This window comes from Stomoxys calcitrans, chromosome 2, assembly GCF_963082655.1.
Source record: "Stomoxys calcitrans chromosome 2, idStoCalc2.1, whole genome shotgun sequence".
NCBI lineage: Eukaryota > Metazoa > Arthropoda > Insecta > Diptera > Muscidae > Stomoxys > Stomoxys calcitrans.
In genome coordinates this window covers 193,932,089-193,954,543 of record NC_081553.1, presented here as the reverse complement: position 1 = coordinate 193,954,543, position 22,455 = coordinate 193,932,089, and the positions used below count along the sequence as shown (strand labels likewise).

Genomic DNA, 22,455 nt, shown 5'->3' with positions numbered 1-22,455 from the left:
CGGGTGTGAAAGCACGAATTATCAATCGTATGTAAATTGACAATTTTTACAAACATTTTCAATTACATGTAAATAAATACAAAAAGTGGCATGTCATAATACATCTACATGCCGTAAAATAATAATATTGAATGACACAGAAATTTTACTGTACATGTTGTCATGTTCTGCATTGTTGTAATGTAAAACATGCATGTAGGTATGCTATTTAGTTTGTGTTTTTCATTCTAAGGTTAGGTTGAAAAGTGGGTGCAGATATAAAACTGCCTCATGCCACTATGGACATCCACCTAAGCCAGTAATCGGCTTGTTGTGCGCTCTAAAAACTATAAAGTAACCTCTAAAAAGAAAATTTTATGTTGGGATTTTCGTGCTACTTACAAAATCCTTAATTAATTCCTTGTTTTCAAAGCCACTGCCCTAAATCCTGGCGAGACCATCAGAAAAAATTTTCAGCGGTGGTTTTCCCCTCATAATGCTGGCAAAATTTGTGAGGTACTATGCCATGTAAAACTTCTCTCCAAAGAGGTGTTGCACTGTGGCACGCCGTTCGAACTCGGCTATGAAAAGGAGGCCCCTTATCATTGAGATTAAACTTGAATCGGACTGCACTCATTAATATGTAAGACGTTTGCCCCCGTTCCTTAGTGGAATGTTCATGGTCAAAATTTTAATTTTACTCCCTTAAATTGGTTCGTGTCACCACCTAAATACCAGTATCAGTTAGAGGCGAAAGCCGGGCAATGACAAAGGAAATGCTCCAACGTCTCATCATCTTCTCATGCCATGCACATGCTATCACTTGCCGCACCGATTTTACATAAGTGAGCTCGTAGTCCTATGTGCCCCGTTATGATACCAATAGCTATACTGACCTCCTTGTTACTTCCTTTCAGTAATAGCCTCTTCCTCTCACGATCTGGATCCCCCCATAGGATTTTTGCCGTCCTACCGACCGTTTCGCTGTTCCACAATTTTGCATGCGCTTTCGTCGCCCACTCCCTTACCTCGGACTGTGTCGACCCGAAAGGCTTCTGGTTAACTAAGTTTATTGACAGCAGTCCTCTGGCCTTCACCGCCAAATCATCTGCCCTTTCATTTCCCCTTACTCCGTTATGGCCCGGCACCCATACGATGCGGATTTTGGCATTCTCAGAGAGGCGTTAATCTCCTTCTTACACTGCAAGACTGTTCGTGACCTTACCGTCCTGGTTGTTATTGCCCTTATGGCAATTTTACTGTCGGTAAAGATGTTCACACTCCACGTCCTTGTGTTAGCACTACACCACTTCACGCATTTCGTGATCGGCCGGATCTCCACTTGCAGGACCGTATTATGGTCAGGCAGTCTAAAACAAATTCCACTCTGTCCTCTATATTTGATCCATCCGTGTAACATGATCTTCCAGATGGCAATACTGGGGTTGCGTCAAACCAAGACTGTGCTGATGGCAGCAGTGCCTCGCACTCGACTTCAAGGTCCTGATACCTGAGTATCAGGTTCTCCATTCTTACTTTTGCACACAATGAAAGCATGTGAGCAAAAATGAACAGCAATAACGAGAAAAAATGACAAAATGCTGAACTTCTTCCACGGAAACTTACCCTATCAAATTTTCATGAATGAGGCAATTTTCATTGAATATAACATAATTTGTATATGTATGATAAAATTTATTAATGTAATGAAAATTATCTTTACATGTATGAAACAAAGTTTCATTAATATAAGAACTTTTTTTCATAAACGATCATATTCATATTTTTTTTTCATTAAAAATTTTAATAACATTTTTTCAAGATTTTTTATGATTTTTCATTATCATTATCATCATTAATATAATACAACCTTTCATAATATTTATGAACAAAAGGTAATGAAACCCGATCATTACATTTATGAAAGCAAAATTTTCTGTATGTAGGGTGGGAGTAATATTGATCTGAAACCCAAGAAGGATATATATTCTTGATCGTCTTGACTTTTCAAGTTGGTTTAGCCATGTCTGTATGTCGAAAGCACGCAAACTTTCGGAGGAGTAAAGATATGAGCTTGAAATTTGGCAACAATAGATACTTTTACCGTAGATCAGTTTGGATTTTAAATGTGCCATATCGGTCCATGTTTCGATATAGCTGCCATATAAACCGAACTCGAATTTTTACTCCTTGAACCTCTAGAAGGCGCAGGTCTTACACGATTTGATCGAAATTCTGCATGAGGTTCATTGCGAAACAATTAAAGGTGGCCTCATTTGTACAACAACCACAAATCATATGGTGCAATCCGCCATCTTGCCATCAATCTGATCGACGTTTTGCCAATACCCACAAAGAAATTTGTGTGCGCGTGTGTATACGCGTGCGTACACGAGAGAATATGCGAGAAAGAAGAAGCAAAGAGAATGCAAATTAAAATGTGACATCTTAATACCGTCAAACCTGGCCGTCTGTTAAGAGTTGTTCGCGTGAGATCGCCTTTTTAAATCCGCTTTGCATGATATTTTTGTTTTGACTTCCAACAACTGTGCCAGAGGCAAGTGGTTTGAATTTTGGCAAAAATTGGTTCAGATTAGATGTAGCTCCCAAATATTGGGTTGCCCAAAAAGTAATTGCGGATTTTTCATATAGTCGGCGTTGACAAATTTTTTCACAGCTTGTGACTCTGTAATTGCATTCTTTCTTCTGTCAGTTATCAGCTGTTACTTTTAGCTTGCTTTAGAAAAAAAGTGTAAAAAAAGTATATTTGATTAAAGTTCATTCTAAGTTTTATTAAAAATGCATTTATTTTTTTTTAAAAAATCCGCAATTACTTTTTGGGCAACCCAATATATAATTCGGCAGATTTCACTTTCAAGGAAATACTTACCATAATTTTCGACCGACTTGCACGAAATTCTGTATGAAATGTTTCAATACTCATCTGAAAACGTCTGCTACATTTCATCAAAATCGGTTAAAATTTAGGAATAGCTCCCATATAAAGATAGTAGCCAAAGTTCTATTATTGGGCTTTAGTGACTTTTGGTAGTAAACTATAATGGCAGCTAAACCCTAACTGAATTGATTTGGATGCAATTTGGCAGAGATTTTCAGACGGGTATTAAAATATTCCCTACCAAATTTTGTGCAAATCGGTTGAAAATTTTAGTAGTCCTTATAAGTGTTTATCGGACGAAATTTATATATGAGAGCTTTCATTTAAACTGATACAATTTTTGTTAAAATTCATACCGCTTGTCTTTAGGCTACATAATTAATATGTTGAAAATTTCTTGATTATTGCGACAGAAATGCGATCTACCCATTGTTTACAAAAAAACTACAGGCGGACAAACGGTGCAGATGGGATACACGGACAGAAGGACATCGTTAAGCCGAATCAGGACCTAAAATACTCAACTGGGAAGCGTTACATCCAACTTTGGACGTCCTGTCGGGACGGGTTGTCGTCATTTGATCGCCATAAAATTTAGGGAAGAATTTAGGCTATACTCAAAAAATTTTAAACCTCAACAGTAGTAAAAATGAACTAAATTTGGGAAATATTGAACTTCCTAATTTCTTTAATTAGTTCATTCAGTAATAATTTTCAGAAAAGGATATTATCAACGATGATATGCTTTTGGCAATATTTCAAAAATAATCGTTTAAGGAAAATTATTAACTCCACCTGAATTGTAAGCTATTTTATCTATACTCACGAGTAGTTACTTTTATTCGTACAACGTTTATTTTCTCACTCTTTAGGAATTTCTAACTTATTGTGGATAAATGTCATGGCCTAACGAGTATTATGTAATTAACTCCTATTTACGATAAGTATTTTTCTAAGTGTACTTACAAAAAAAATCCCCTTTATAGCATGGGACTGTCTTATATACATACCGATTATGGTTTTTACCGATCTCCTTTATTTGGAGGACCTCTTCACTGCAGAAGGTTGCACTAATTCTATTGCCTTAAATGGGGTTTAAAAGATTTTAAACGAAACCCTCTTGATACACATATAAATTATAACAAATTGCTAATAAAGTTTGGTTTTTTTTTGTATTTTATTGTCATTATTATTACTCCACACTATATACGCTAGGACTTTATTGGACATTTTTTCTACTTCTCATATTGGACCACAAACGGAGCGTTGCATGATATATTATTTCCACAAAACTCAATATGGAGAAACCCATAAAAAGACCGAGAACACCGCCACAATTGGCCAAAAAATCAGAGAATCCATACAATTCGGATCGTTTTGATGTTATAAATTCGTTATCCTTGAAATGAACGACTAAATGCGAAATCGCAGCATCAAATGGTAAATCCATTTTTGAAGCCTCAAAATATCTCTTCGTATCAAAATCTCCCTGAGATATCTCGGCATCGAATTCTAAGGAGGTGCAGGAGGGCAGGCAATTACAGTTATTCCCATTTTCATATTGGGACGAAAAATGTTCCTGCAGCATATTATCCTCTGCCTTCAGATAACAAGTGTTTTTGTCCTCGCCGCATACTGGCATATCAGCAGTTCGGGGCATAGCAAATGTGACGCATCCACAATCTTTAAGAGTATAATTTGTTAGACATTCCATTTCGCAGTTTCTCTCACTGTAGACCTTAAAGAATCTCAAATAGCGTTCTTGGTTCAAGAAACATTTGCGTTTTGCTGCAGGATAACTAGCAATGCCATCCGATGTGGTTACCATGACGGGTTTGATGGCGATTGAAACTTCCTTGCCGGGTGATACGCGCACAAAACGTTTTGATAGCAACGGAACATCATCCGGTGTATGCAATGCGATTTTGTATCCTTGTGTAGCTCCACTACATGTATAATCGAAAAAGTCTGTGGCCATTAGCAGATAGACATCGAAAGAAACTCTGGTGTTAGCACTCACAACCCTGGCGGGATAGGTTTTCAAAGGCGTGTACTTGGGATAGCCTTTTTCCAGGGACCAGGTTAACGTTCGATTTATTCTATTGGTAGACGAGACTTTGACTTGGCTTTCCAGACCCATTATGCGGTATTGAACAGTGTCTTCCCGAAATAAATCGGTACCATTGAAGGCATTGAATGTGTAGCATAATCCATCTTCGGTGAAGGATTCTGTAAGTAAATCATCACATGTATCTGAGGCACCAAACCATTTACAGTAGGATATTTGCCAACTCATATCCATTGACATATTTCTTAGGATTCGAATATAATCGAGGCTTTGATTCGACAATCTGGGTATTTTTTCGATAAGCGTTTCGTAATTGCATGTGTGAAGTAGAGTCAAAAATTCCTCACGCTCATTTTCGGTTAAATTTGTTGGTAGATTTTCGCCCTTTTCTATCAAAGCCAAAAGATGGCCATATTGGACAGCTGAAAACAAGTATAAAAAAATAAGTATTAGAAGAAAAACAATCAAAAAGTCTCTCAACTCTTAATATTTTTTGTTTCGCCCTATATAAAAATTTTGACATTTCAAGTTCCCAAAAAAGATGCTTTGTTGTACCAATTCGTCGATGCGGCCACCTTATAAATACGCCTTAGTCTATACCATGACTGAATTATTTAACGATTGTCTCACGCGAGCAGTTGTTAACAGCTGGCTGGATTTTTCGGCATTAAGATGTCAGATTTTGTTTGTTTCTTTGATATTATTTTCCTAGGCAAAGTTATACGACTTAGAGTCTAGCCAGGATTCACTGAATAAGGTTAAGCCTATGGTACAACTAAGAGGTAGCGTCATTAGCACAACAACAAAAATCTACCCCCAACATTGATACATTGATTGGCAAATGCCGTAAATTGAAATGTCAAAGTAGTTTTAGAGATATTCTTTGTTTTACAACTTATCTTTTACAAATGTGTTTTATATTTGTATTTTCATCACTATAACACTGTTTTGGTGCGTATATGTGGAATATCGAATCAAATAGAACATCTTTTTAAGAATTTAAGAATTAGAAATATATCACAGCTGTGATATCAAGCCTTTGAAAGTTAGATTTACTGCAAAATCAAAAAAAATTTTACTCAGCTGTTCGCATGACCTCACTTTATAACCATGACATAATTACCAGGTAGTGTACCGTAAACAGCTGAGTACAATTTTTTCTCGCGAAGTGCACTATCTGTCAACGAGTTTTGGTTGTGTGTGTGTATTATAGTTAAGAACCATAAAACACACAAACAACGAAAAACGGCGCGAAGTAGTAACATACACAAAATCAGAGTTGCACTAATCACTGATTTTGACAGATAGTGCACTCAATATTTTGTTGTTGGGCAACTGCCACTACTTCAGTGAGAAAGTGTCCAGAAATGTGACAGACTAGTGGAAATTTGAGCCACTATCCCCACAGGGTTGTATAGTTGATTTCGTTTTTATTGGGATAGTGACTTTTCCTTCTAAATTATACCAAGTTATCTTTTTTCTCGCATATTTTCTGCTCATTCACGATCACTTTATGTACATGTACACTCACACGAGTGCAAATTTCCTTCTTTGTATTGTCAAAAACGTCGATTTTGTAAATCAGTTCGATATGCCGAGTTTACCATATGGTTTTCATGTTGTTATACAAATGAGACAATCTTTAAATAATTCTGCCATGAACTATTTCATAATTTCTCCATACTCACCTTCGGGGTCAATTGGTCGACGTGTTTCACTACACAATGTAATGGCCGGAAATGGTATGTCGGCAATCGGTGTAGAGCGTTCCGAAAAACTTACAATCACTGGCGTATCGACCCATTTGTCATAAATTTTTCCAATTGTTTGCATACAATAAAAAGTCGACAGTATGAAGATACAAATCCAAAAGAAAATCTCCTTCCAAGGACGTTTCTGACCCAGATACTGGATGCCGTGAAGAGATGTGTTTCCACAGTATTCATAATAGAGTTCTACCAAACTCTGACCAAGAGTTTTACGACCTTGTTTTCGTATCACTTGTTCGCCATTTTGTAGGGTTACTTGTGTATCTAGAGGTAGGTGTTCGGAGCCTTTCGTAGGTACGTCTTCATACTTTCGACTCATTTGTATTATCTTATAAGCAAAAACAGAAAGGGATTAATGATTTGTGAATAAAAAATTTGTTTTGGTTTTCAGAAAAATTCTAATCTTATAAAAAATGAAGTACAATTTTTACTCTGCAACTTATTTTATAACTCGCGGGGTGTACATTTTTAGCACATTTTGTTTGCAACACCTCGAAGTATTGATCTGTGACCCAATTTAATATATTATTCGGGAAAGCGTAGAGGATACCAAATAACGGTTCTGAGTGGCTTTTACTTGGCAATCGAGGCCAATCTTAGAAGCTCTTAATTCTCAACTGTGGATATGTCATGATCAAACAGAGAGAGAGCGGATTTTAATCCGTGTCGCTATGGGCATACCCCTAAGTCGGACTGGGCTATTTTGAAGCGAGAGGTGAAGGATTTTCTAGATTTCTAGATTACGAGAGAGCTGTGGACGTAATTGATTAAATAATAACAAAGCCGGGACCCGTGGAACAGGAGCAGCAGAAGATCCAGTGAGGGAATACAAAAAGCGTTGTGATTTCTACCGAAAAGCCAACAGCTACGCCAAAAGTCTGATCACAAGCACATTTCTGATGAAATGTTCTACAAGATTATCTTTATTCTGTATTGGCCTCACATTATAGAAACCCTTCAAGCTCATTTTGTTCAACAGTAAAAAAAATGCAAGTTGAATTTCATTGGAAAAATAATGTTGTATGGACGCCGAGATCCAAATGGAACTATATAAAAAATGATTTTCGCCCTGTATCAGCAAATGCTGTATTTTCTCTGTAAAAACGTGTGGACACCAAGATAAACAGTACGTTAAAAAGAAATAAGAGAAAGAAAAAAATCTGTGAATCTAATATCAATTGAAGTTTATTTATTAATTTAATTTAATTTAATTTAATTTAATTTAATTTAATTTAATTTAATTTAATTTAATTTAATTTAATTTAATTTAATTTAATTTAATTTAATTTAATTTAATTTAATTTAATTTAATTTAATTTAATTTAATTTAATTTAATTTAATTTAATTTAATTTAATTTAATTTAATTTAATTTAATTTAATTTAATTTAATTTAATTTAATTTAATTTAATTTAATTTAATTTAATTTAATTTAATTTAATTTAATTTAATTTAATTTAATTTAATTTAATTTAATTTAATTTAATTTAATTTAATTTAATTTAATTTAATTTAATTTAGTTTAATTTAATTTAATTTATTTAATTGTTTGGAGGGGTACCACAAACAGCTTACTATGTTTTTTTTTCCTCCATCTGTCAACTAGTTTTTATAACGTTCCGTTGCGAGCGTGTATTATTGTTAAGAACAAAGACACACACAAACAAGAAAAAATGGCGCGAACTAGTAACATACTCAAAATCAGAGTTTCACTAAACACTAATATTGACATATTTTTTGTTGTTGCCAACTACTCCTACTAGTAAATGAATTTATCTTGGCAGAGCATAAACTTTGAGCTCCAATCTGTTTTGTTCATCGTTGTCATGAGAAGCTTAGCTGAGAGCGCAGGTATATGGAGTAGATGCGACTATAGCCGCGTACAATCAGGTGCTGTATCGGCTGGAGATTCTCAGTGAGAGGTCGGTTGACACCGGCTCTTGCTTAAATACTGAATGCCTATGATACTCGACAAGTCGGATTTAAAAAGGTGGTCTCACGCGAACAGCTGTTAACAGCCGGCCGGTTTTGACGGTATTAAGATATAAAATTTTTGCTTGAATTCTCTTTGTTGTTATCTTCTTTTTCACATATTATCCGCTCATGCACGCACACGTATACACACACAAATTAGTTTGCGTGTGTTGCCAAAACGACTATCGGCTTGATGGCGAATTAAACCATATGATTTGTGCTTGTTGTACAAATGAGAACACCTTTAATTGTTTCGCCATGGATACTCGATAAAAAAAGTCGAGATATTGGCTCCTTTAAATAACCAATGACCACGTTCCTGCGGTGATTGGTCCTGTAGTAAAGACAGAATTTGCTCATTTATAGTACATTGACGAGGTTCGTTAACCCCACATGTATGTTGGCTACTACAACAACAACAACAACACCAACTTCACTTATAATTTCGGCAACGTTCTATTTTCAAGTAGTTTTTCGTATTGTGAAAACCAAAATAGACACTACTAATATAAAAAAAATTCTTATATCTGTATTCTAGTTTCTTACATACAACAATTCTTTAAAGAAACAAAACGCTTATAAGAAAAAATATTTTTTTTACTTTCTTATAATCGTTTGCCTACTGTATATGTTCTTCTGATGTGAATTAACATTGCAATAATGAGATTATTTGTCAAGTGATCTTAACGATTTCTTGCATGATTTTTGAATTTCATTGGAATCGCTTTGGATTTAGATATACATATCTCTCTTATGTCACTTCTTTTAATTCACTATTAATCTGCTTTATTCTTATAGGTATTCATTATTGTGTAGGGTATTAAATCAATTCGTTGATAACTTCTCGTAATGTTGAACAATATTAGACAAAGTTTAGTTTGCAAATTAAAATTTCCTCAAAATTTTATTGTTATCGAAAACTTTGACGCTCACAAGAACTTTTTAATTTCCAATATTGTTGTTTGTTTACCAAAAACAGTCAAGTTTTTGTTTCATTAAAAAATGGGTGGTTTTGATTTTTGTTTTTTTTTTTGTGTAATGATACACATCTCTAAGAACGTTTGTTTTATGATTGTTCACAAAATGTGCCAAACTTTTCGCAAATAGACCGGTTTTTCTAATTTAGTTATTTTATTTGACAAACCCAAATAATCTATTTAAATAATGGAAAATATTGTCTGCGTATTAAATATTATTAAAGTAGCATTAGAACAATTTACTTGACAAGCAAATGAGAATTTCCACTTTTTTTTGCAAAAAAAAAAAAAACTCCCGGAAACTAAAATGACCTCTAACGCGCTTTAAGCCTGAAATTCTACTGATTGGTAATATGAAGAAACTAAACATTTTTACCAGCTATTGGGAGAGTTGCTTGTATGACGTATTCCCAGAGACATTTTTGTTTGTTAAATTTTTGGCATGACCAGCCAGTGCACAATGGGTTGTTTGCGTGAATATATTTGAATTAAATTCATTAGCAATAATTGATAAGAAGTTGAGATTTTGACTATATGGCACGAATGTTATAAGGGATTTAGTTTTGCAAGAAAGAAGATTGGTTTGCTCTAATCGCTTAAAATGTTTCTTCGAAATGTACTATAAAAATTTTCCTTGCAACAGCAGTATTGAAGGAAAGGCTAGAAAGAAATCCTAATGTACACAATATGAAATTTGAGAGATAAAATTTTAACTATGCAATCGTGATTAGACGAAGCTCTTACTGAGAGCTAAGGTGGCCACCGAGAGGGCCACATCCCAATACGTAGGGATCAGAGAACTGCATGAGACCCTAAATTTGGCACTCAAATGCCACTTGTGCCAAAGCAAGTGCCTGTTATGCATGCCAAATCAAAACAACGCTCTGCATATGACAATAGAGCAAGAGTTGATCGAACGTTTCATCAATCGTTCAGTGGATGTGCTTTTCAATTTGAGTGTCGGACATCGGTCGTTTGGTTATAAGCACTACTCAAATCTGCGAGGCCTAAGGCCTAAGGGTGAATACAATGCGTCTACCAACGCCTCCACATGTGGTAACCCACACATGTGTACCAATTTGATCCCACGTATTTGGACGTGTTCACCTTCTTGGTTAGGAACGGAGCACTACCTAAAACTCCTTCCGATGTATGGGTCACGGCACCCGGTTGAAAACGCAACTCCGCGCCGAGCTTATGCTCTACTCGCGATTTGGGTAGAAACCACAGCCACCACGTTGCTCTCTACTGGGGCCTCACCATTGCCAGGCTGGAACCGAAGTTCCAGGGGCTCCTGACACCCGTGGTATCTGATTCAAGTCTCCGGTCAGACTTCGTAGCCTTAAAAGACTACTACCAGTTGAACCCCGAATACCAAAACAACATACAACAGGACGATATATGCAAACACAAACAGGACACAGCAGCCCTCACAGGCTACGCCACACAAATCTGCTTCACAATCAACGCGGCCACCCTTACGGATGACCGAACACAACCACAAAAGCTACGGAAACCAACGATGGGCAAACGCCGCTGCATCAACATGGGCAAGGCATGTGCCAGGCCATGTCATGCGCAGCACCAAATCACTCGGTCGCGCCAGTACAGCAACACCTCGTTATGGATAACTAGCGTGTATTCATCCCTCTACTAAGTCTTGTCCGTCTCCTAAGAAATACTTCCCGGGAAAAGGTGGCCAGCCTTGCAACAGTCATCTCGTTATCAAGGGCCCTACTGAAATCCCACACAGCCTCGCTAATCCCCATCGCGCCTAAATCTTTAATGTCTGCATAGTACGGGCAGTACATGCCTCCAGTCCTCAGGTCACCCACAGTCGCACAGATCAGTCGCGGACAAATTCCTCTGATGCAAAAACGCATTAAAGGAACCACGTCCCGTCAGTATGAAGCCCAGGGCGGTCTCGTACGAACGTCGTGTCACGTATAAATTCGTAAGTCATCCGACCATTGTCACTGTTCGTCCATCTAGTTCTCCACCTATCATCAAGACGCTCCAAAAGGAGTGCCTTAAGCAATGTTCAGCCCTTCGCGGTAGCGTTGATACCAAGTCACACGCATTCAGTGTTGCCGTTTTGGGCTTTTTATACAAAATTTGCTCAGATGGATTTGTAAATTTTAGGATTTGGTCGGATGTTCGGTCCAAATCGACTTTGGTAGATTTTCAATGTAATCGACCTTTTTTTTCTAAAAGTAGCGCAAAATAGCGCAAAAATTTTTTATTCAGTAAAAATTTTTATCAAAACTTTTATCTTTAGGAAATTGTTATCAAAGTTTTGTCGTTTTAGAGAAAATATCAACATTTTGTCTATAGAGTAAATTTTTAAGAAATTTAAAATTTTGGTCGGCTGTTGAAGATTTGGTAAATTTTTTGAACATTTTAGTCATAAATTATTTTCTGTTGTGGCAACACTGCACGCATTATTATTTTCTTTGTTTCAGTCAACGCTTATTTTGAACGATTGCTGTGTGTGTGTGTGTCATCTATTCAGTTGCGATCCATGTGAGCCTCGTGAGTATTGCTTAAAATGTAAAATTCGACATTTTATGCTTATTAGCAAAAACACTTAGTTGCTCAACGAATCATAAAATGGCATTTCATGTTATGGTGGTTGAGAGACGTATGTATGCGTCAACAACGATTGCTGGTATAAGGTGTGAGCGTGTCATTCACTTCATGTCTATCGTGTGCACTCATTTTAGAGTGGCTTGCTGCTATTCTCTGGTAGGGATGCGTACAGCCCATAGTACGAAGCACACATGGGTTATACCGGCTACGGAAAATTCTCAGTTAGCAAAATGCTTGAGTTAGATCAACATTCACATTTTATCTTAAGCAGTGGTGGGCTAATACACACACTTTTGCAAATTATTGTGTCCGCCACTGAACATAAATCTAATACAACAATAAAATATCTGTGTTTTATTTTAGTGCTGGATACATTTGTCTCTCAATATACTTAATTGTTTTATTTTTGCGATTGATTGACTCTTCAACGCGCAGCAGCCGCTCTCTTTACACCAGCCGGTCGAATACCCCAAATGCGATCTAATTTCTTGATGCAGGCATCGGTACTCGCAGACGAGCGCTATAGGATTCATTGCATTAACCCAGAATTAGCTAGCTGAATCAGGTAATAATCAGGTTAGTCAGTGAATAAAGGTAAATATGTGGCTGGACCACTAGGAGCAATGTAACTTCTTTTTTAATTGGCTATGACAGAACATTTGTTCCAGTAGGCTGAATAGCGTTCAAGTGGCTCGATCTTCTGCGCTCATTCTAAAATCTCTGACACCTTGTAGCTTAGATACCGGTTTAGGCAAGCTGTGGCTACCTGTAAGTCACTTTCGAAACCCGATAGACGGGATGACAGGACCTCAGTCATTTTTCGCTACGTAACTTCACTGATCCGAAGAGATGCAACCGTCAATCGTTGTTCAACCGTCAATTTATTGTGCATTCCATTCCGAGTGACGTGGACGAAGTTACGAATGGCAAATGTTACGCCAAATCATCCAAGGCATTGTGCCTCGACGGAATCTCTACACTGATGCTGAAGAAACTGTATCTACCTGGAGTCGAGTACCTTACAACTGTCCTCAACCTGTCTTTGAAAACTCTTGCAGTACCCGATGTCTGGAAGATGGGTGGAGTGATCCCGCTACCGAAGCCTAGAAAGGTCGCGAGCAAGTGGAAGTCATACAGACCGATCTCCCTTCTCTCACCTGTAGCTAAGACGCTTGAGAGACTACTCCTCCCGAGACTTGTTATAGAATTTCCATTCGCCGAGTATCAGAATGGATATCGACGACTGCATTGCATCCCATCACCGCACACATTTACCGTGGCACTAGACCTATCGAAAGTGTTTGACACGGTAAGCCATGCCAAACTATTTGAAAACATCGGCAACACGTCCCTGCAGCTAGGCCGGAAACCCTGTGGTCGCCAGTTATTTTTGTATAGGCATAAGATCGAGAATGGTATTAAGCGCCTCTCTCGGGGCACTTCTCCTTGCCCCAGAAATTAGCACTGCCGAAGAAAGAAAACAAACAGTTAGCGATCCAACGTTTTAGGTCTGACTGGATGAAGTGTTGGCATGACTGGCCATATCAAAAGCCTTAGGTTAAGAGAGAACCGTTCTAGGGCCCAACTTGAAAAGGTAGAGTCCTCAACTAATATGTGTAGTCGATAACATGTTTCATTTCTGCTCGCCACATGGCAATTTTCCAACAACGATCGGCTGTAGTGCTTCCTTGAGCATCTTAGCTATTGGCGAGAGGTAGGAAATTGGTCTGTACAATTTATTCTTGCTCGAATCGTTTCCTGGCTTCAGTAGCAAGATAACTTTGCCAACTTTCAGGCAACGGTGAGAAAAAAGAGTTACGAAATCAGGTTGAGAGCCTTGGTCATATGCCCGTACATTTATGTACTTCAGCATCAGTGGACAGATTTCCCGAGAGCCAGGTTGAGAACCTTGGTCATGTGTCCGTACATTTATGTTCTTCAGCATCAGTGTAGAGATTTTCCTTGGACCCAGCGCTTTTGACGAATTGACGGCTTCGATACCACATTTGCGGTGAATAGCACTGTCTTTACCATATCAAACTGACCAAAAAACTGACAGTTGAAAATTTTGTATCATTTCTATGGATCGGTATCTATTACCTCGTCAAAAGTGACTTATGTCCTAGTGCCCCTTCTTCTGAAGTTCGAGGCAAAAGGGGATTCTTGACAGTATTCCACAACTTACCAATACCAGAAATTTTGTTAAGTTGCTTTAGGTGCAAGAACCACTAATATTTTTTCACTCAATTTTTTCGACAATTCAACGAAATCAACAATTCATCGAAATCCACATTTCGTCGAAATCCTTTATAACACCGACTGTTGATGAATTTTGTTATATCGAAGACTATGGGCAGAAGTGTGAAATGTTCATACCCTTGTTTAACATCACTGTTTGTAGGAAACGTGAGACCTCTAAGTTATACTAACTGCCTTTTCCACTTATTATTTCTGTGACTTATTTCCTTTCCAGAGTTCGAGGTAGAAGGGACGACTTGACAATGGTCCACAACTTACCAATGCCAGAAATTATGTTACGTTGCTTCAGTTACAAGAACCACTAATATTTTGTCGTTTAGTTCGATAATTCATCGAAATCAGCTGTTTTTCCTTGATAACACCGATCGTTGATGAATTTGTTTATATCGAAAACAATGCCAAGGGCAGGAGTGTGAAATCTTCATATCCTTATTTAACATCACTGTTTGCAGTAAACGGTTGACCTCTATGTAACACTAACTGCCTGTTCCACTAATTCTGTGCCCCTTCAGTGAGTGACACGTCTCACTCAAGCATCGGTTTTTCATTATGAAAACAGCTGGTTTTGATGTACAAGCGAACGAAAATCGCACACTGCAGTAAGTTCTGTCATAAGATCTTATTATACGTCTGGTTATTTTTTGTGACACACACTATTAAATCAACTTTTTTAAAAATAACAATTAAAAGCGTGCTAAGTTCTGCGGGGCCGAATCTTATATACCGTCCACCATGGATCGCATTTGTCTAGTTTTTTTTCCCGGTATCTCTTTTTAGGCAAACATATTATGAAATGAAAGAAATTCTATGATATTAGAGCTATAATATCAAGTTATCGTCCGATTCGGACCATAATTGAACTGAATGTTGGAGAGCATAGTAGAAGTCGTTGTGTAAAACTTCAGATCGGTTTATATGGCAGCTATATCAGGTTATGGACCAATTGAAATCATTTTGGCACAGTTGTTGGAAGTCATAACAAAACACTTCTTTCAACCAAATCGGAAAAGAATTGCGCTCTCTAGTGACTCATGAAGTCAAGATTCAAGATCGGTTTATATGGCAGCTATATCAGGTTATGGGCCGATTTGAACCATAGTTAACATAGTTGTTGGAAGTCATAGCAAAACACCTCATGCAAAATTTCAGCTAAATCGGATAAGAAATGCGCCCTCTAGTGATTAAAGAAGTCAAGATCTAAGATCGGTTTATAGGGCAGCTATATCAAAACATGGACCGATTTGGCCCATTTACAATCCCAACCGACCTACACTAATAAGAATACGGACGGACGGACATGGCTAGATCGATTAGTATACCCCCATCCTATGGTGGAGGGCATAAAAATTATTTAGAAAAAACATACCCATTGTGCAATGATTTATGTCCCCAAGAAAATAGCTTTTATCCACCGCTTGCAGTTAACAAAACATTGTATCATGATATTTTCATTTTTCATTAAGTCATTTTGGTCACATCAAGATGAGGTATTAGAGCAAGAAAATTTTCATTTATATTGAAGATTGTTAGTTGGAATTTGTCATTCATACAAAATTCGCGATAGCAAACCCTTGTGGATTAAACTAATTGGCGCAGCATCCCAGTACACGTACAGCATTCAATCGCTCATTCTTATCTCTTGAGAAATTCGCTACGTACATATACAGTGGCACAGATATGTCTACATACCTTTTCATAAATAGCAGTTACGTATACGGACAGTAACGTAGGTATTATACGATTTTTCCCGACAAATTTAAACTAATTATAATACTGGGAACCATGGTAAACAATTTTAGCAACAATAGAGAAAAGACTTTTTCGTCCATAAAAATCGTTTTGTAAAATTGTTTTTTTTTTTCAGTGGGGTATGTATACATTTCTGTGTCACTGTAGGTATTACTGTGAGATTCATGCTATTTGTGTCTTTTTCCCGTCGAAATAAAGTGCAAGTACTCACCAAATATATTATATGCTTTGTGTATTAGTTAATAAGTAATAAATGTGTGACTTATTTAGCCACAATGTTTAATAATAGGAATTTTGGAAATCTTTTCGAATTTTGGTACCATCTGATATTACATTGAATTATTTAGGACCTGCTCAACATTTCCAAATTTACCTATGAACATTCCATTAAGGAACAGGGGGATCCTTCTATACCTATTCTATTGACGCTAAATAGGTGTATCAAAGGTTGGTTTTCTCAAGGTCTATCACGCATCACTTCCCTACAACAATTAGTTGTACAATTTGTTTCCTCAGGGTACTTGACCCCCAATTTTTCTATCTATTTTATATCCAAATATTGGGTTGCCCAAAAAGTAATTGTCGGTAATATAGTAGTAATATAGTCGGCGTTGACAAATTTTTTCAACGGCTTGTGACTCTGTAATTGCATTCTTTCTTCTGTCAGTTATCAGCTGTTACTTTTAGCTTGCTTTAGAAAAAAAGTGCGCGAAGTTTTGTTTACATTTGTTTGTTTGGCGTCAATTTTAATATGGGTACCACATGTATTGAAAGAAATTCATTTAACAAACCGAATCAACGCTTGTGATATGCACCTTAAACGCAATGAATTCGATCCGTTTTTAAAACGAATCATAACTGGAGATGAAAAATGGATTGTTTACAACAACGTTAGTCGAAAACGATCATGGTCCAAGCATGGTGAACTAGCTCAAACCACTTCAAAGGCTGATATCCACCAAAAGAAGGTTATGCTGTCTGTTTGGTGGGATTGGAAGGGTGTGGTATATTTTGAGCTGCTTCCAAGGAACCAAACGATTAATTCGGATGTTTACTGTCAACAATTGGACAAATTGAATACAGCCATCAAGGAGAAGAGACCAGAATTGGTCAATCGTAAAGGTGTCATATTCCACCAGGACAACGCTAGACCGCACACATCTTTGGTCACTCGCCAAAAACTGAGTGAGCTTGGCTGGGAACTTTTGATGCATCCACCATATAGCCCTGACCTTGCACCATCAGACTACCATTTATTTCGATCTTTGCAGAACTCCTTAAATGGTAAAACTTTCGGCAATTATGAGGCTATAAAATCGCACTTGGTTCAGTTTTTTGCAGATAAAGGCCAGATGTTCTATGAGCGTGGAATACTAAATTTGCCAGGAAAATGGCAAAAGGTTATCGAACAAAATGGCAATTATATATTTGATTAAAGTTCATTCTAAGTATTATTAAAAATGCATTTATTTTCTTTTAAAAAATCCGCAATTACTTTTTAGGCAACCCAATACGTTTCATTTAAGCTCCATATTATACAGATCGGTCTGTATGCCCGTTTCGGGGGGTGAGATATTCTCCCTCTAGGCACTTTACCTATTTTTCCAGCTTCGTGCTATAATCCCAAATATCTTTCACATAGATCCCATATTGTACCGATTGGTCTATATGACCATATCCGATTTCGGTTTTAGGTTACTATTAAGGTAAAACTAAAATTCGCATGAATCGACCCACCTAATTGTAATATATGTATCTTAATTAAGTTTTTGCTCTATGACCTAATACCATCACCCAAACTATGAATTTCCCACACCCCCAGACCATGACCCCAAAATTGTTTCACAGTGTAATAAATCAACATCCGATGAATCAATACCAACAAGCATAAAAGAGAATAGCAGCTGCTCTGAATGGCTGACCTTGAGTAAAACAAAAAATGAAACAAAAAATTGTCTATTAAGAGCAAAAATCTTCGGATATAACGCACGCAAGCCACTTTCAGTTAAAATGGGGCAAATTAGCTAATTAGGGACATGACCAATGAAACGGAAATGTAGGACGCTCAGAACAATGTCGAACGGTAGGTAAAAATAAACACAATTTATGAGATTCGATAACAAAACGAAAATGTATCAAGAATTATGTCACTTACATCTTTTTGACGGAAAGGCCTACACACATTTGAACTTCAGTGTATTTTTTATACCAATATACGCCCGCATGTGCTGAAATTTGGTTGTGTTTCAAAAATGTTAACAAAATCAATTTCTGTTTAGAATCTGTTTTGTCATAAAAATAACGAAAATGGCAAATTATTGCGTCACTTTGGTTTTTGATGCACGCATAGGAACGTTGGAACTATTTTTAGTTTGTGTGCGTGTTCGTGTGTGTGTGCGTGTAAAAAGAGAGTAGAAAATAACAAAATTCAAACATGTTAAACTTCCCAGCGGGAAAAGGTAATTATTAGTAAAAGAAAGAAGCTATTCGTTCTCGACCAATTGAACACGTTTCAATACCAAAGATTTCCTCAGATCCTGGATCCATACCAGGGAGATTAAGATTTCCTCAGATCCTGGATCCATACTTGGGAGACTAAGCGACTGTCATCACAATCGTTCAACCACCGACTGGAGGATTGGTTAAAGCTGATGGTGGCCGGAGACACGCAGTATACATACTAAACTCCAGCTGTCTGGCAGACCTCAACATGTCTGAAGGATTTGTATCCTACGGATTCAACATGTTGAAACTGAAGGTCTATAGAAGCGGTGGGGTTGTGGAATCAGGAGACGACTCAGCAGTTGTTGCTGAACACTTGCCTGAGGAACTATCGACCACATCGCTAAAGTCTGGCGGATTGCAGGAGACTGAAAATTACCCTGCCACAATCGACACAGGAGAGGAAGGAATCGAAACGGGACCCGACAAGCTCTGTGTGGGTGGGTCATCCGGTTGGATTGAGCTCAAGGTGTATGGCAGCGCGGAAGGAAGGAACTCAAAAGGCATTTTGCCAGCAGCAGCTAGTGAAGCATCTAAAGAGGAATCGTCCACGCCGCAAGTGCCCTTGGATGCGTACGGCAGCTCATCATGACATGTTCTAACGAATCTTGTGAGAATGAACTCCTGGCGGAATCAGAAGACAAGGCTAACGCAACAGTGGTGGAAGTTTTGAATCCTGACTATGGTCCGTTTTTTGCAGATAAATCTCCACCATTGTAAGGCCACTTCGGCGGCACTAAAGGTTCTCCTGATGGCAGGGGGATTTGTTCGTGGTTCTTATCCATGGAATGGTTCATGGACGAAGAACTCCGGAATTTAAACTACTCAAGGTAGTAGTCTCAATGTTTTTCTTCTTCCGTCTTTATCTTCGCCGCGGCAAAGAACATGGTAGTTTGCAACACCCGTTTCCAACATCGAAGGATATATACGGCCACATGACTGTAACCCGGTCGAAATACGAGAAATCAAATGGATCGTGTTGTGATAAATGGAAGGCATTCAAGGTCCTTCAGATGGCAGGAGGACTTGACGTTATTCTTATCCAGGAACCATCTGTGTGTGGCGGAATGGTTCGTGGATCAAGTATTCCTGGATTAAAAATACTCAAGAGTACAGGGAATAGGAAACATAGAGCCTGTATTCTTGCAAATAGTAGTGCAAATGTTTTGCTTCTTCCGTTGCTAAGCACTGAAGATTCAGTAGTAGCCAGAATTGAAATTAATAAGTTTTTTTACTGGCTGACTTCCCTATATATGGAATACGATACAGAGATGCCGCCTTCAAGCTCATGACATAATTACCAGGTAGTGTACCGTAAACAGCTGAGTACAATTTTTTCTCACGAAGTACACTATCTGTCAACGGGTTTTGGTTGTGTGTGTATTATAGTAACATACTCAAAATCAGAGTTGCACTAATCACTAATCTTGACAGATAGTGCACTCAATATTTTGTTGTTAGGCAACTGCCACTACCTGTAAATGAATATATCTTGCTTCATGCCTAAAGTTGTTGATTGAAGCCGCTTCTGCAGGAAAAAAGAGCCTTACTGTAGTGAGGCACATAGCCAGATATGGACAAGCTTATCGAATTTATCTGGTGATTTGTAATAAATGGAATAAAGCGATCTTTACAATTGGGAACAGGCAGGAGGTACAATATGTTAATGGTCAAGGGAATTACGAAGGACCTGAATGATTCACTAGTGTCAGCATATCCTAGAGCGAAACCAAGGGGAAAACAGCGACTGCAATGATGGATCCCAGAACTGGTTGTTCTAAATAAGGTTTGCAGAACACTCCTCAACAGGGCGAAAGCCACAAGGGCACTGCACGATTGGGACGTCTATAAGGCTGAGCTAAGAAAATTCAAGGACCAGCTGAGGAAGGCTCAGAACAAATCCTGGGTGGAATTCTGCAGCTACGTGAAGGATACACCTTCCGATAATGAATTGAGGCTAATAGACTTAGGAGCAGCACCTGTTTCCTACATCGAAGGATACATACGGCCACATGGCTGTCACCCGATCGAAATACGAGCAACCAAATATGTCATGTTGTGATAGATGGAAGGCATTCAACCAGCGTGTAAGATGCACGATCGATCCGAAGGCAAACATCGATTTGGATCATTGGAGAAACGGATGATCTGATACTGCACGGAAGGTGGACACCAGAAAGCTGCAAACACAACAAGTGGCAACGGCTGTCCCAATTGCTGGAAGAAAGCACTTACTATCCTGATAGTATAGGAGCGCAATGGCAAACCATTGCCCACTCCATGGAAAGGGCCGTACTTGGGTATTAAACATCAAACAGATGGCTTTTGGTACGGGCCCATCCACTGGCAGAGACAAAGAAAGAAATCTGGTAACTGATACAGTTAATGTACTGAGGATACGGAAAGAACACTTTCCCCAGCTGCTGGTATCCGATGATAGTTACCATGAGTATACCACAGAACCAATCCCTGATGATGATATAGAATTTGTACCTCATAACGAGGTCCACGTAGCAATAACTCGACTGAAAAACAAGTAGGAGCTCATGGGTTGCCGGCTGAACTCTTTACGATCGGAGGTGACACGCTGATAAGGGGAATGCATCAGCTCATCTTCGCAATTTGGCTAGAAGAACGCATACCTGATTGGAACTTCAGCATACTATGTTCCATACACAAGAAAAGGGACAAAACGGTATGTGCGAACTACAGAGGAAAAAGTCTTCTCCCCATCGCATACAAGATACTATCGAGCGTACTGTGTGAATGATTAAACCCTCAATGCGTCGTATGAACCACTAGTTGTATGACGACGATAGCATTGTTAAACGCATCAAAATACAACGGTTGCGTTGGCTAGGTCATGTGTCAGAATGGATGAAAAAGCTCCAGCAATATAGACTTGAAGGCGACCATAAAAGAAAACGCAAAAGGGGAAGACCAAAACATCGATGAAGTGATTATGTGGAGAGCGGCATCACGAAACTGAGTGTCAGAGATTGGCGAAGAAGATCGAGGTGCTTGGACATCTATTCAACTTTTATGGACAACGTCTAGTGAGGAAACACTAGAACTACTCGTTGATACACATTTCCTGGGAAACTCTTCAGTGGACAACGTGACGCCTGAAGGGGTTGTCGGTGAATCGTCGGAGGTTATTAGGGAAATTGTGCCTAAATCGAAAATCCGTTGCGCGATAAAAAGTTTCGACTACTTTAATTTACCAGGCCCTGGTAATGTATCAACGGCTGAATTACAAGCTGTGTCCGAAAGACGGGCTCCTAAGCATAGGGAGATATACTCTGGTTGTATCAGCATGTCGCATATACCTGTAGGATGGAAGGACACAAAGGTAATTTTCATTCCAAAAGCAGGAAAACCTTACCACAAGAAGGCGAAAAATGTTCGTCCTATTAGTTAGCAGACGATCTTGCGAAACTAGGAACTACCTTACACATTCCAGGGGAACTGGAATCTCTGCGTTTGCCTAGGTCTTCAGCATCAGGGCAACAAATGACAGATGTTCACAAAGGGGGGTTGTCAACACTCCAAAATTATGTGGCCTAATCTAGACTTGCTGTCACTGGCTAGAACAGACGTCTCAGTCATAGTGATCGGAAAACATGCTGACTGATCGGAAAACATGCTGACATGTTTGCCAGTGACGACTTTTGCAGAAGCTGTGAGGAC

General features: G+C 38.3%; 2 protein-coding genes across 7 annotated transcripts in view; one reads left to right on the top strand and one right to left on the bottom strand.

Annotated features, from left to right (window-relative positions):
* Positions 1-22,455, top strand: part of LOC106090488 (pickpocket protein 28-like) — a 42,614-nt gene that overhangs the window by 4,056 nt on the left and 16,103 nt on the right. The gene's annotated exons all lie outside the window — the stretch shown is intronic.
* Positions 4,032-9,984, bottom strand: LOC106090490 (pickpocket protein 28). Of its 2 annotated transcripts, none has more exons than XM_059363983.1 (3): positions 9,910-9,984; positions 6,635-7,043; positions 4,032-5,368 (listed from the first exon to the last, which is right to left on the bottom strand). In XM_059363983.1, exons 2-3 carry the CDS (start codon positions 7,032-7,034, stop codon positions 4,098-4,100), a joined length of 1,671 nt encoding a protein of 556 aa, XP_059219966.1. In that variant the 5' UTR covers positions 7,035-7,043; positions 9,910-9,984; the 3' UTR covers positions 4,032-4,097. The 2 variants fall into 2 exon arrangements, with proteins under 2 accessions (XP_059219966.1, XP_059219968.1); XM_059363985.1 differs by lacking the exon at positions 9,910-9,984 and adding an exon at positions 9,834-9,852.